Source organism: Eriocheir sinensis, chromosome 52, assembly GCF_024679095.1.
Source record: "Eriocheir sinensis breed Jianghai 21 chromosome 52, ASM2467909v1, whole genome shotgun sequence".
NCBI classification, from domain to species: Eukaryota; Metazoa; Arthropoda; class Malacostraca; order Decapoda; family Varunidae; genus Eriocheir; species Eriocheir sinensis.
Window position 1 is genome coordinate 10,874,014 of NC_066560.1, and position 15,756 is coordinate 10,889,769.

General features: G+C 46.4%; 1 protein-coding gene across 10 annotated transcripts in view; it reads left to right on the forward strand.

Annotated features, from left to right (window-relative positions):
• The first annotated feature begins 6,441 nt into the window (after positions 1–6,441).
• LOC126983048 (uncharacterized) overlaps positions 6,442–15,756 on the forward strand; it is a 28,429-nt gene continuing 19,114 nt past the window's right edge. For 8 of the 10 annotated variants that reach the window (XM_050835495.1, XM_050835500.1, XM_050835496.1 and 5 more), the window contains exons 1-2: positions 6,442–6,799; positions 13,527–13,669. In XM_050835495.1, coding sequence (XP_050691452.1) covers positions 6,688–6,799; positions 13,527–13,669 — 255 coding nt within the window. In that variant the 5' untranslated portion in view covers positions 6,442–6,687. The remainder of the gene's footprint in view (positions 6,800–13,526; positions 13,670–15,756) is intronic. The other 2 variants (XM_050835504.1, XM_050835505.1) reach the window with 1 other exon arrangement.

Sequence of the window (15,756 nt, forward strand, 5' to 3'; positions counted from 1 at the left end):
AAGGGAGGAGGAAAAAAATAACAATAAGGAAAAGCCGAATCAACGAAGGAAGATAAAAGGAAAATAGAGGAAAGGGAAGGACGAAAGGAAAGTAGGAAGAAGAGGGAAGCGAAGGGGAGGAAAAAAAGGTGGAAATAACGAAAAAGGGAGGAGGAAAAAATAACAAGATGAGGAAAAGGTGAATCAATGAAGGAAGATAAAAGGAAAATAGAGGAAAGGGAAGGACAAGAGGAAACAAAGGAAGAAGAGGGAAGCGAAGGGAGGAAAAAAAGGGGAAAATGACGAAGAGGGGAGGAGGAAAAAATATGACAAGATGAGGAAAAGACGAATCAACGAAGGAAGGAAAAAGGGAAAAAAAGAAAAAAAGTCGAAAATGCAAAGGAGTGGAAGGGGGAAAGAGAGAGATAAAGACGAGGAGGGTAGGAGGAGGAGGAGGAGGGAAAAAAAAAGAGGAGGAGGAAAAGGCATATCAACGGAGGAAGGAAAAAGGGGAAAAAAATCGAGGATGCAAAGGAGTGGAAGGAGAGAGAGAAGGGAAAGGCGAGAACCAGAGGGAAGGGAGGGAAGGGAATTTGAGGGATGGGGGGGGTGAGGGAGGAAGGGGGCTGGGGGAGTGGGGGGGCAAGGGGTACGGTGTTGTTCTGTCATAATGGGGACTCAATGGGGAGGGGGGAGCCGTAGGTCATGGAAGGAGGGGAGGGGGGGGGGACTATCCCATGAGGCCCGTGATGGATTACGATGGATTACTAACAGCTGTCTGGGGTGATTGGGGGGGGGGAGGGGAAGGGGGGGCACTGGGGGGGGGGGAGGTGTGTTAGGAGGAGTGGAAGGGGTAATTACAGCGAGGGTTAGGGTGACCAATTTACTCACTCACTCACTCATTTTACCTCTCTCTCTCTCTCTCTCTCTCTCTCTCTCTCTCTCTCTCTCTCTCTCTCTCTCTCTCTCTCTCTCTCTCTCTCTCTCTCTCTCTCTCTCTCTCTCCTGTCACCTCATAGTTTTTCCCCTTAAATTTCCCCTCCTCCTCCTCCTCCTCCTCTTCCTCCTCCTTCACTTTATCTATTCCAATTCCTCTCTCGCACCCCAAACTTTTACTACGATTACAGAGAGAGAGAGAGAGAGAGAGAGAGAGAGAGAGAGAGAGAGCGGGAAGTCTCTCAAAATGCACTCTCGCGGAATACATTAATTAAATACAGCAGAAGAGGGACGATTTATTGCTCTGATAGGCCGGGTTTTATTTTGTCTTTGGGTATCAGAGCCGTGCAGCGTTTGGCGGGGGGGGGGAGAGAGAGAGAGAGAGAGAGAGAGAGAGAGAGAGAGAGAGAGAGAGAGAGAGAGAGAGAGAGAGAGAGGAAGAGGAGAGAATTAGAGAGAAGAGGGGACAGAAAAGAAGAGGAAAGTAACGAGGGGGAATAGATGAAGGTAGTAAATAGAGGAAATAGAAGAGGGAAAGAGAGAGAAAGGGGAATAAAAAAGAAAAAGTAGAATGGAGGGGAAAGAAAGAAAAGAGGAAATTTAAGACGATGTTGAAGAAGAGATGATGATGCTTGGCAAGAAGAGAGGAAACGGGAAAGGACGTCGGAGATAAGGAAAGGGATGCTCTGTGCGTGTGTGTGTGTGTGTGTGCGTGTGTGTGTGTGTGTGTCGGGTGACTGATGCTTCTCACTCATATTATTAACTTCCCTTGCATGGACTGTTTCCCTCCCCTCCCCCCCCCCCACTTCCCCCTCTACACGGTTCCCTTCATCCGTCTGCCCGCCTGTCAACTTCCCTTCCCTTCCCTTCACCCCTCATCGCTTCCCTCCTATACGCTGTCCCTTCTCATTCTGCTTATTCCATTATCTACTGAGGTATTGATTGTTATTTTTGTTATTGTTATTATTATTGTTATTGTTGTTGTTGTTAGTATTTTCGTATCCTCCTCCTCAGTTTTACTCCCATCTACTACTCATTATTCATCCTTATCCTTATCTCCTTCATTATCATTTTCTTTTCTTTCATCTTCCTCCTCCTCCTCTTCTTCTTCTTCGCCGTCTTCCTCCTTCAAAGTATCCTTCTCAGTTTTGCTCCCATCTACTACTCATTATTCATCCTTATTCTTATCTCCTTCATCATCATCGTCTTCTTCTTTTCTTTCATCTTCCTCCTCCTCCTCTTCCTCTTCTTCGCTATCTTCCTCCTCCTCCAAAGTATAGTGTTGTTATTGCTTTACTGCTATCCACACTTTCCTACCATCACCACCTTCACTACCATCATCTTCTTATGTTCTATCCATCACCTATCACATACCCAATCACCACTACCATCACCACCTTCACTACCATCATCTTCTTATGTTCTATCCATCACCTATCACATACCCAATCACCACTACCATCACCGCCTTCACTACCATCATCTTCTTATGTTCTATCCATACTTTACTACCATCACCTATCTCACACACCTAATCACCACTACCATCACCTTCACTACCATCACCACCACTACCATGGGCACTCTAGGAAGGAGAATAAGCCATCGGAAATTGTCTCATTACTCGCTGAAGGGCTTGTGGGGCGTGCCTGAAGGAGGAGGAGGAGGAGGAGGAGGAGAAGCGTCACCCTCCTCAGGAAATTGGGAGACACGCGGGGCCTATCTCCTCGCCTCCAGCCTTCCTCCTCCTCTTCCTCCCGTCTTCACCTTGCGTCATTGTTGTGATTGCATAATATACTTTCGATCCTGTCTTGAAGGCCGGCGATGGAAGATTTTACTGATTTACTTTTTATTATTCATATTCATTATTATTCATTAACAAAAGAGGTAAAGGTGGAGCAGACAAAGGTTCTGTAGTGGATCAAATGGCCAAGGGTTCTACAGGCTCAAAGGTTCTTCTTATTCATTTTTCTATCTTAATTTTGCTTCTCACCCCCGTGGTTTGGGTTATGTGAAGTGCTCATTAACCCGTCCGCTGCGATTGGCACAGATTTGTTCTTCACTGGTAGCCTGGTAACATACTTGTCCCAGGTCTTCCTCTGCCTCTGTGGTGGATAGTGGAGTGTTTCCCATGTGGTATTGGTATGCTGGATATCCTCTCCCAAGGTGCCGGACTTCACATTTTTCTTCATTGAATTGTAGCAGCCAATTTTTGCTCTATTCCTGTAGCTTGGTGATGTCTTCTTGTAGGAAATCCGCAGTCAAGGGGTTAAACATTATTATTATCCTCCTCTTCCCTTTCCATCTATTCCGTTTCCTCCTTTTCCTCCTCCTCCTTCGCCTTCATCTTTGCCAACCTTCCCCCTCCACCCTTCCGTCCCCCGTTGCTGATCAGGCTTGTTATAATCATCACTCACCTTATTGTTTGCTTAGTGGTGTTCCTCTCCCCGTCCTTACTTAAATATATACCATGCCACAGTAGTTCAGGAGTAAGATTATTGTTGTCATATTTCTAGATTCTCTCCGTCTTCTGGACTTTTTTTTTTCTGGAGTAGCGCCTAACGGGCCTTTGTTTTTGTTGTTGTTGTTTTTTGCCATTGAGCCGCCTTCCTTGCTGTAAAATAATCTATCTATCTACCTAATGTATCTATCTGTCTATATCTATTCATCTATGTATCTGTCTGTCTATATCTATCCATCAATGTATCTATCTGTCTATATCTATCCATCTATCTGTCTGTCTCTCACTAGCGTCATGTCTTTACCAAACACCTTCGTCATGTTTTATTTTCGTCTTCCACTGATTCATCGCCGCGTCTCTGCCCCGATGACTAACGCGTGGTGGCGGGGCGGGCGGCGTGTTGTGGCGTGGTGTCGTGTTGTGGCGCTGCCCGTGTTTGTGGCGCGTGTTAATCCGTCAAATGGGCGGCGGACGGGCTGATCCCAGGCGTGGCGGGTGGCGCAGGTGAGCGGGAAGGGCAAAGCGTTACTTCATTTCATTTCAATCCACCGGAGACTGACGCTGATGAATGAACCCCCGAGGCAGTGTGTGTGTGTGTGTGTGTGTGTGTGTGTGTGTGTGTGTGTGTGTGTGTGTGTGTGAAGTAAAACAGAGCTCTTGACAATCATTCTTCTAGTGACGCAGGAACACTATGATTTTCTACTTGCTCTGATAATTTTGTCGTGGTTTTTGACAAGTGCAGTTTACGTGGCTGAGTTGCTTTGTTATGCGTGACAAATGATCGTGAGTGTGTTGGCGGGGAGAGTGAAGGCTGCGGCACTCAGGCAGACCGCGGCGCCATCTGTCCAGGAAAGCATCATGTCCGGCAAGCACTGATGTTCCGCCACACAATCATCGGTGTGCTTGTGGACGCGTGGCAGCCGGCGCCGAGCAGCAGTGGGCTGGACGCGCTTAGTAGCTACTTAAGACAAACTATGTTGTGATGGTAAACAATCGTGAGGTCACCGTCAACGAGGCTCATGGCTGTGTGGGTGTCCGGCCATGGCGGCGGGTGGCAGCACGTGTCGTGCATGCATACAGGTGCACGGAAGGCCTCGCCAGCCTCGGCGCCGCCTCAGGCAGCGAGGAGTGGAGGCGACAGTGTTGCGAAAACAAGTAATCAAGCCACTTAATGCTCGGCAAAGTGTTGTGTTAAGTAGCTTCCCAATTTCAGTTTAACCACACTCGTGCAGTTTCATTGTAAATAAGAAAATAACAATTTGCCGGTGCCCCGCCTCGCATGTGAATAAATCGTTAGTTTCAAAATTGGGAATTTGTACTTCCTTATTCACATGAATGAGGGAGATTGGCCAATCATTTATTAACTTTAAACATCATCGCATTGCCTTTAATCACTCAGTAGATATTTAATGCGTTGATATGATGATCCCTGTTTACGTATCAGTATGATGATAATGCCCGTGATTATGATGTATTGGGCGTAAGCATACAAACTGCTTTACGCTTGGACTCGAATACCATTTATCTGGTAACTGCTCTCGCATTCATCCGGATTGACCTCGTTGTTCCGGTTGTAACGCTTCATCGTTGTCAGTCATAAGAACATAAGAACATAGGGAAACTGCAAGAGGCCGGGCGGCCTACACAGGGCAGCTCCAGAATCCCCCCCCACTACTCACGATGGGTGAGGTGTAGTTACAGGGGTTACAGGTAGAGGCTTGATCCTCGTTATACCGGCGGTACTATGCACGCACCAGTACCCTGTCGCCTTAGTGCACCTCACTCAGACAGTTTGTCGTGTAGCTCCGACTCTGTGTCTATGTTACCCACACGGCCGTCTACAACTCATGTAGTGGTAAAGGCTTTAATGATTTAGCTCAAAAGAAAAAGTAGCCCCTGCGACTTCCCCCCCCCAAAAAAAAATAGTTATTGCCGCCTAGTGTGATACAGGCTACATATCGTTAGGTCTGTTTCAGTAATTGTAACGTAACATTTTTGCAGTTGCCTTCAGCACCTTTTGAGTAGCAAGCTGCCCGACAAGAACCTCGGACCTCCGGGCGGGGCTAGGAAGGGATGGAGGGGGCGGACGTGTGGGCGTCGCGGCGTCACGTCATGATTTTCGGCTCTCGAGTCACGGGACACTTGATGAGTAGCACCGAGCTGCTGTAGTGAAGTGGCCCGTTGAATGCTGGCTCAGGGTCAGGGATGCAGCCTTCCTTACGTGTAGGTGACTGGCCGCTCCGGGGCAGGGTGAGGCAGCCTGGACGGTGGACTGAACTGGTTGGATGGTCCGATCATGGTCGTGCGAGGAAGCGTCATACGAATATTTGAGAGATGCGCCTTTTTTTCATCACTTCATTCTCATGCCTACAGTGGTGGCCGCGGCCTGAATGCTGATGGGGTGGCGGGCCTCGTGGCGGGGCTCAGCGAATGCAGCGGGAGGAAATATTTCATGGGGCAGAGACAAGGCAACCAGCGAACCCCACCAGCGGCTTGTTCTCGCAGGGCTGCCAACCTAACTCTGTTCGTTTGGTTGTTCTTGATGCCCCGTGTCTCAGGGGGGCACGCAGGTGACGGTGCGGGCTGGCTGTCGCGGCCACGCTGAGCAGCCTCTTCCCTTTAGTGCGTTGTGAATCCCGTTTGAACGTCGACCCTTCGTTCTGAGGGAAAAGAACATTATAATAATAACTTGTTAACTCGATTGACGGGGAGAGAGGGAGGAAGGGGGGAGACGCTTGGAGGCATTCCGCCCCAGCACCCCCTTTCCTCCCTCTCTCCGTCCCCCCCTCCTGTTACCCCCGGCTTCCAGAGCGGAGTTGCCACACAGCGTAGAGTTTGTCGCCTAACACCATCGATCTAAAACACTTTTCTATGCCCTGACATGCACAAACATAAATTATACGACGCAGTTTTTTGGTGAAAATGTAAACGGTGCAGGAGAGCAGCGTGTGTGAGCCAGGGGACACTACCTGTTGTTGCAATTTAAATGGGCGAGCGGCGGGTGGGTGGGTCTGGTGGGGGTAGCGTACCTGGCCGCCAGCCGTTGTGCTCCTCGGCCTCACGCGCACGCCACTCGCCAGTTTACCTGAGGCGCGCACAGAGGACGGGTGGGCTGATCCTCGCTCTCGTTGGCTGTGATAGTGATAGTGGTTGTGATGCGGTGATAAAAGTGTGTGTGTACCTCCAGTCCAGTGCAGCGTAGATGATACGAGCCACATAGCCCTATAGTGAAGTGGTGGAGTGCGTGCCGACGTGAGGGTGGTGTGTGGCGCAGCCGAGTTGTTGTAGTAGTGGAGGGACTTCAATAGGCCATGTGCAAGTGTTCCTTTGTGCTCGTGGCCTGCTTGGCGCTGGCCTGCCTCGCCTCGGCTCAACAATACGGCGATTATGACCAAGCTACCGGCGATGGAGCGGCAGGCACCAGTAAGTATTGTGGGGGTGACGAGCCATGCCCAGCCCCGCCCTGTTGCACACCACGGGCTGCAGGGCGACAGGCTGAGGGTTCATGGTGTGAGTTGGGAGGAGGGAGGGAGGGGGCTTTTTTTCTAATGGGTGTTTAAAGGACTGAATTATTGAGTACAGGGAAGTCCTTCAGTGTTTTTGTCCTAAAGTTACGCCGCATTTGCTGTACATGTGACCCGTTAGGAGATTCAGGTCTTAATATCGGCACAACCTGTAAAAATAAAGACAAAACGAGGAGTATCCATTAAAATCTTCCTATTCCCTATTTCTTGCACACCACATCTTTTCCAGGAAACTCTTCGTGGCTTCTGTAATTCTCTCATTTGCTTCACCACTCCGTCCCAGCAGCAGCACCATGCATTTCCTGTTCTTGCAATCCTCCCATTCACATCCCAGCCCATCTCCGTTGCTCAGACCTCTAAATATGTATAAGTTTTCCTGCTTACGTCCTCTTTCCTTTTCATATTAAAGCATGCTAAACAGTAACATGTATACAAGGTGTGCGTTAGGCCTCGTCAAGAAGCAGATCTGAAGAACAAAGGGTGAAGGGCAGCGAGGGTCAGCCAGGAGACAAGTGCTGTAGTGGCTGCGAACCTTGGCCGCGAACCTGCCCGCTCTCCCAGGCCTCTGTCTCTCAAGGTGTCTGTTGGCTGGCCGTTGGGCTCGAGGATTCTTTTCTTCCTCCGTCTTGCAATCTCAATTAAGGAGACTAATCGGGAACAGCTTATGGGCGTGTGTAATGCTAGTTTGGGGTTAAATTGTTTATTGAGAATTGTTAATCTATTTCATTCTAGATTACTTAACACGGGGAGACTGCGCAAGAGGATTAGTAGTTTGCAATAGCTCCTCATATTAGCAATCAATACGTATACACGAACACTTAGACTTAACTGTCCAGTCTTGGGGGGTTTAGCATACCAATAACGAGATTGCAGTTTAATCCCGGTATAGTTGCTTGTCACCCTCAGCGGACCAGTAACAGGTCTCTTGCAGCTGAAACCGAGATTAAGATGAAGAGCTCTGCCACACATAGGTGCCTGACCGTCGCGGCGGCCCTGGTGTGTGGGTTGGCTGGCTGCCCGTCGCTGCGGGGCCACTCACCGCCATGTTGGCTGGCCGCCGCCCTTGTGGTGTGCCCCGCCGTGAACACCTTCCTCAAGATCTTTATTCTGTGGGTGTGGATGATTTATTCTCTTAACGTTAAATGTTCTAAAAGGTTAACAGTAGAGTGAATCTGTAGGTGTTGCTCGTTAGCCTTTACTTCACACCTCCGGGACTTTGTATCGCTACTTGGGTCTCTACACTGTTATTAACTTTAGTAATAAATCTGTCTTGCGTCATCTAGGTATGAAAACAGGTGGTTACTCGTGACAGCATCGACAGGAGTATTGATCGCTTATGACCCATGACCCTTAGGTGACCTTAAGGCACGCTCTACCCCATAGGGGGGCTTCCCCCCTCTCAACCCCCACGTGAATGTGAACGTGAATCTTTACGGGGGCTCCAAACCCCCATCCCATGTCCCGAAGAAGTAATTAAGTATTCGTTAATAATCAGCCCGAATACAAAACTTCAGGAAACGCCGGGCGGAAAGCACGAATGGCTTGGTCCTTCAGCCACGTGGTCACCCGCGTCGACAGACGCCCCAGACCTCGGCCACGGGAAGCATTTCCTGGGCGTGGACGAGGCTGGTTGGCTGCTGGACGGGTCGCTGGCCTGGCTCACCCGCAGCCTGACCCGCCAAGGCCTCCGTGCGCGCTGAGGGATTATTTTCTTTGTCATGTTTCTCTTGTGACCAGCGGCGAGTTTATGGACCGTCGTGACTTGGCTGGAATTTGATGTGACCGTTTAATACTTTCATCTCTTAGCAGGTTCTTATCATCGTCCATCTTTTAAACTTCAATGTTTAATATGCTATTGGCGAAGTTTGTTGGTCAACTCTTAATAATAATTTCTTCACTTTCAAAGATCATTTTGCCTTCACATCACGACAAATTAATTCGTTTTGTCTTTGTGCAAAAGGTTGTCAGTACATTATCCTACATGTAAAATAAGCAAAACACTTGAGAAAATGGTGTTATAAAAAGCCTGAGACTCGATGAGATAATGATCTTGGCCAGCGCACCCGGAGTGGTCTAAAAATAACTCTGCGGACACAGCACGCGCGACAGTATTATGAAAACCACCGTGTATAGTTATTGGAATCTCCCTAAGTAGAAATGCCTCGGCTGGTCATCGCATACATGTCACCAGTTCCTTAACGTCCCAATTACCGTACAGTAGTTGTGAAAATGTGCTTGTTAGCCCTTAGGTGCGGTAGTTCGGTTTAGTGTGTGTGTGTGTGTCCCTTATAACCCCATAAGTTCTAGAGATGCTTTGTTCTAATTTAATGCTGAATACCGAACTTTTCAGGGAGGTGATAATTTACTGTAGCATAGTTTCACCGTAATTTCAAGTCGTTATAGATAAATGAAGGGAACGCCCCAAGTTCCGCCATGCTTTGGATGTTTATATCAAGTCCAGGTGTTTCCTAAGACCAATAGATTTCCCTCAAGATTGTTCATAAGTAGCCAATGAGTCAGACGAGGATCCGTTGACTCAGTATTTGTATATTCAGACGTATAATACTTCCAACAGGGGGACACATGGCGGCCACATTCTTAAGCGTTTCGATCCCCAATCTTGCATATTTTTCAAGGCTTTCGTGAGTTCTGAGCATTTCCAGGGGTAGTTTTATGACCCTGATTGTAGCTCGACCCTTCTGTACCACGAACCTAAAAAATACTCATAAACCCAATTGATCTTAATGGCATTTGGAAATAGTTGCTCTAATTTATCTTTCTGGTAAATATAAATAGTTATGAGAGGAAGCGTCTGAACACCAACCAATGTGTTCTAAGAGGTGTTCTGATGCGTTCACTGCTGCGTACCGAGACACTGTTCACTTCGGACCTCCTTCTTTTGACCTGTAACGCTTTGTATCGCTTCTTAGGTCCTCCTCCTGTCGTTCCTCCCTTCTTATTATTCACTCCTTCCTTTTCAGTGTTATGTTATTTTCTAACCTGAAATAGTTACTTTTCTTCACTCATTCAGATATTCCTGCCCTTTGTTCCCAGCACTGCGCGAGGAACACTTTTGCCAACTTTACCATTCTTTCAGTTTCCTTTTTGTCCCCATACAGCCCCAAACTTACTACCCAACTACCGGCCTTGGACATGCTTATCCCCTTAACCACCAATGTAAATAAAAGTTCATACTGCGGCCCGTAAGCGATCCTGTAAGTGTATATTCACGATGCCTGGTTTTAAAGCGTCGCACTAGTCTTTACTAAAAATGTGGATTTGTCTTATCTGATCCATTTTTTCAAGGCGTGGTTAGTTGGTTGTTATTTTTTTTAACTGTACGACCGAGTTTGTAATTTGTCCACTTAACTCTGAAAACCCAACACTTCAATAAGTTTAAGTTGGTTTTGTTGACTTTTTTATAAATTTAATAAGACAGAGTTTGTAATGTGCCCCAAGAAAGGAAATGAAAAGCCAAACTAGACACTGCTTTAAAAAAAAATACGGATCCCCCGCATAAAAAAAATCTGGCGCCAGTCTCCTGCTTTTCTCCCATTCCCTTTCATCCCTCCCTGTTCCTTCCACTTCCGTCCACCCCGCCCTGTCCCTTCCACTCCCACCTGTCTCTTCCACTCCCTCCCTGTCCCTTCCACTCCCGTTCACCCCTCCATATCCCTTCCACTCCCATCATCAAGACATTCTTCTCCCAAGTGTCCCCTCTCGTTTCTGTCCTGTCTGTTTTATCTTTTTTTTTTAGTAAACATTCGGTGAACTTAATTCCATCACACCACCTGAAGGCTTGTTAAATTTCCCGGACTTTCTTCTCGTTATCATTTAGACGTCTGACGCGCTGCACAGGTTCTTTGGTTTTCTTGGTCTTCCTTCTTTTGTAGCTTTAAATTATTCTTTCCCAGTTTCCGGCTGTCCTCACCCACATTTTCCCCGGTCATTGCCATTTTTGTATTCGTCGCCTTTTACGTCATCTATTTTTGTTTCTTTTGACCTGTAACGCGTTGTATCGCTTCTTAGGTCCTACCCTCGGTCCTCTCTTCTTATTCACACACTTTTCTTTTCAATAGTAGGTCCTTAACTTTTCTCACTGTAATACGCTATCGCATTATAATTTTCGCGTTGCTAAAATCACTTCATTTTTTCGTATTATAGTTCCAGCATCGACCTCCACCCCAATTCGGGCATTTAATATAATATTCAGTTTGGGTCATTTTCCACGTATCTGATCGGTGTCTCATGACGGACGCACTGATTGAAAGCCCTTCGTTTTTAGCACACCAAAAGTCAGTCGAGTTTGCTTTCGTGTAACTCGTGTTAGAACGTGCTAGCAGACTAAAAGATCAGTTTGAAAGAAAATATTTGATATTTATGGAAGTAACCTTAATTGACAAAAGTCTAAATTCTAATATCAATACTACAAAATACTTTTAATGCAATATATTTAACCATCTACTTAGCACTTGCGAAAGATTTCACGTAAGGATCCGATGATAATTATGCTAATTCTAATCACCTGGCGGGGAGCCCGATTTTGGCTCAAGTGGCTCATATATTTTGGCGGGCGGCGTCAGCTCAATATCCTGTGCACATCCTACCAAGATGAATGGCCGTAGCAAGGACCGAGTTGTGTGCCACATGTACTGTTTTTTTTATCACAAATCGAGAAATAATGATTAAAAAATATGATGAAAGTATGTGTTGGCTAAAAGATTTAACCGAACGATCACTAACAGCCAAGGTCTTCCGATAGTTCTGTCTCAAATGCTGAAAAATAAGTACATCTACTTGTATTGTTTACCCACTTAAAATCATTGGCCACGAGTGTGTGTTGCTGCACTTTCAAGAGATGGAAAGTTTTTGGAGATTTATATCTGCTCTAATTATTCTTCCATAGATTAATATATTAAATAAACTCTTGACATTCCATCAGTTTGTCCATCTACACTGTACAGACTGGTGGCCACGTTGCCCTGGTGTCCGCTAAAGATACACCAAACTCCTGCAATAGTTGGCGTGAAATTAATACAGGGGCATCATAAACTGGGTAACGACAGACAAGCTATTGGCCCCTAGCTCCCTATTGAGTAGTTAATTGCCTCGGTGCAATTTTAAAATCTCGAATACCCAAATCTTTGAAAATTCAAGATTCATGTTATGCTGGAGTGTGCCAATATACCCTGTCTTACTGAGCCTCCGTGACGACGTAATGAAACACACCCTAAAGACATCCTTCAACACTTTTTTGTCCTAACACTGGCAATGAAACACCCTAAAGACATCCTTCAACACTTTTTTGTCCTAACACTGGCAATGAAACACACCCTAAAGACATCCTTCAACACTTTTTTGTCCTAACACTGGCAATGAAACACACCCTAAAGACATCCTTCAACACTTTTTTGTCCTAACACTGGCGAGTTGGCTCCACGCCTTGGCGAGATGGGTGTGTCGTTTGTGAGCGGCAGGTCCCTAAAGTCCCCTCGCTCAGCCTGTCTGCCTCGGCTCACACCATTGTCCTTACTGTTGCTTCATTACCGCAGCACTAAAGACTGAATTGACTTCGACGGCGAGTGTTTGTGATGACTGCCACTCAGAACGAATATTGTCTTCTGAATGACTCGTACTCGGCGGCATCGTCACCAGGATATGGAAGCTAGCGTTCATTTATCGCGGACATTCTACTTGTGACTGAATCGCAAAGCAAGGCCACATTATTCTTGATCCTATTGTCGCTCTTCCCCTAAATTTCACTTATCTTGCTTAGATCTTTCTACTTATTCCCCCTTCTCATGCACATCTTCTACAGGTTGATTTACCGATTATTTTTCACTATAGTCCTTCACTTAAGTCCGACCCAAGCTGACACCATAAACCTAACCGTGTTTGCAAGCTGAGTGCTGATTGGCTACTGCTGTTGCTTCCAAGTTTTCTTTAACCTTTGTGTTTATCTCACGCAGCACTTTCTGCTAATCTGCACTGTGCTTACGAACACGCTTAGGTTTATGTTGTCAGCTTGGGTTAGACTTGAGTGAACAGACTATAGTAACTCCACCTTGAGTAGTTAATTAAGAAGGCAGACCAGTCCGATCACCAACAATCTGAAAGTATTCCTCTTGACTTTCTTCGCCGCCTCAACGAGATGGGCGCGTGTTGTGTGCGCGGTCGGTGGCCCCTTGGCGTAATGTCGCTCATTGTAGTCACCATTTACAGTGCCCCATACAAGCGTAGTCAGGGTCTGCGTGCTTTCTTGCGGAAGGCACTTGAACATGTGAACGGCACATCAAATCTCAATGTGTGAACCTGGTTAGAGGACAAGTTTAGGGTAGGGAGGGAATTGTGGCTTTCTGCTTATCTCCCAGTACAGCATTTCTTTGACACAAACTCCCATTCATAATAAGATAACACCCATATCTAATAGTTTCATACCGGCCAGACGACACTTCCTGAAACTTGCGTGGGACTAAATCACCCACGTGCCGCCGCCGCCACTATGGTAGTTCTGTTGGTGCCTCGGTGACGGGCTCGCTATGTTACATATTCATTTAATTAACATGTGTATCCATGCAATATCTGTAGTTGGTCGGAGGAGTAACTTTCTTGCCTTTTCTTTCCAGGCGCTCGGAGTACAGACTCTTCGCTCATCTTCAACCATAACCAGATAGTCGTGAACCCCGGCGACCCCGTCAACCTGGACTGTGGAGTGCGGGGGGAGAGTCGCTACTGCATCTGGGAGAGTGACAACGGCCAGATCTACCAGGTAAGGCGAGACGTGAGGCGCAGGTCAATACAGAGAAAGTGTTTAACCTGAATCTGCAGAGGTGATTGTGAGGTTTTGAACACTAAAAGAAAACAGTTTATGGGAAAAAAAAATGAAACTTTGATCCAATTATTGGCTGCAGCGATGACTACTGCGCCGGTGAACAGCTGGCTGGCCTAGATCTCTAAACGATACAAAGAAATTTGGAACACAGATTTGCGGATGGAGAATCACAGATGAAGTTGCAAAAAATAAATGGTCTGATAATTAAAAGCTTCTGAGCGGCGACTAGAAATGCTTACTGAATGGAAAAGGACCAAGAATCGCCATCTCCTTAGATACATATATTAATAAACTGTCTAAATACATCCCACCATGAGCGGCTCTTCCCACCTGTCACCAGAATTTTTTACAATTTTTTTTAATATGCTTATAAAAAATTGAGGACCGTAAGGGTGCCGAACGGTTAATTATAAATGATCTCACAACATTTGAAGCGACATTGAGTGGTGGTGGTGGTGGCGCCTCAACCTTTGGCGGAGCAGGATTTGTAACCTTGAACTTGTGTGAGATGCCAAGACGATCGCGGCCGTTTGTCTATTTATAGCACACGCTTCCTAATGATACGGTAATGTTAGTCCACACGAAGAGGATAGACCAGTTTCACGGCCCAAGTTTCTTTGTAAGGGCCCTAACCAAGCTATATTCTCGATAATGTTCGGGTTTTCTGCTCTGCACCAGATGCCAACGAGTTAATGTAGTTTCCCCACATTCCTTGCATTTTTTTTTTTTTTTTTTTTTTTTACGCCTATAGCCTTGAGGGGCCTGGATGGTAGTCTGCCCCAGCCCGTCATGGCGCAGGCAAGTGTTTATAGTGGCGCCATCTTCTCTTGGCTCATGCTTCCCCCCGGAGTTCCTCCTTGATTCACTTGGATGGTTTCTTCTAGAGTCCGGGTTGATGGGTGGTTTTCAGGACAGCATGTGGGTAGTTTTAAGCCACTCGGCGGTGACTGAAAAATCCGAGGTGGTAGCGTGGGGATTCGAACCTGCCTCGTCCATCACGCGGTGAATGTGGGCCCAGCACGCTACTACTCAGCCACTTCCAAGTTGTTTAATTACTTTACAAACCCATCGAATCGAATTGGAGAACTGGAAACGTGACAAACCCACGGAGTCGAACTGGGAACTTTTTTTATAGTGTCGCGTTAGACTGAGAAATGACTGTTGCGAGGAGGGAGGAAAGGGGATGCGTTGCTCTATGGTGGGACTTTTCATCTATTACGCGACCTCGGTGATGTGGAATATTACAAAGGTCATTGTTAAACGTATCGGGCTCCCATTACACGATTATTTTCCAAGGCCACCGTGAATTCTAACCCGGTTTTCATGTGTGTTTTTCCCGTCCAAGATGCAGAAGTCTGGTAAAGCCATCACTGAGATCACAAAACTGCTCTATGGAAATCCGGCAACTTCTATGGGAGACTTTTTAAACAAGCGTCTCTTGTTGCAATTTACTTAGTTTATATTTTTCTCCACCCAGAGTTGACGTATCTACCGTGTTGATTATGGTGGAATATTGAGTACCGTACCTGTGTTGCTGGAAATTAAAGGTGTAGTGTCCAAGGCATGTGTCAGGCTTTGTGTAACTCATCGTAGTCATCAGGGCTGCTTGTGCTCCTGACCCTGAATGAAAAAAAAATCTGCGGAACCGTTTGGGCGAAAAAGAAAGTTTGATTACGGGGGAAAGATTTCAAGCCTTTTCTTTCTAAGCCGTCGTGCGTTGCGAAGATAATGTGACTGGTGGAGGAGGACATTGGTAGTTTTTTAACATAATTGAAAACTTGGTCCTTAATTGAGCAATGGAAGACTTAACGGGTTCCCATCTTTAGTTAATGCGAGAGAAGACATCTACTTTAATATAACAAACTCTCTACCCCTTTAGAGGCGGGTTAAGAGGGCCTGTAGCCTACTGTATTAACGTGATACTGAATTCAGATATACATTCATTCCAAGTGATTATTTTTTCTTGACTCCCCGTCCGCTTTAATAACTACTAAATAAAACTCATTTTATCAATTACGTAGGCA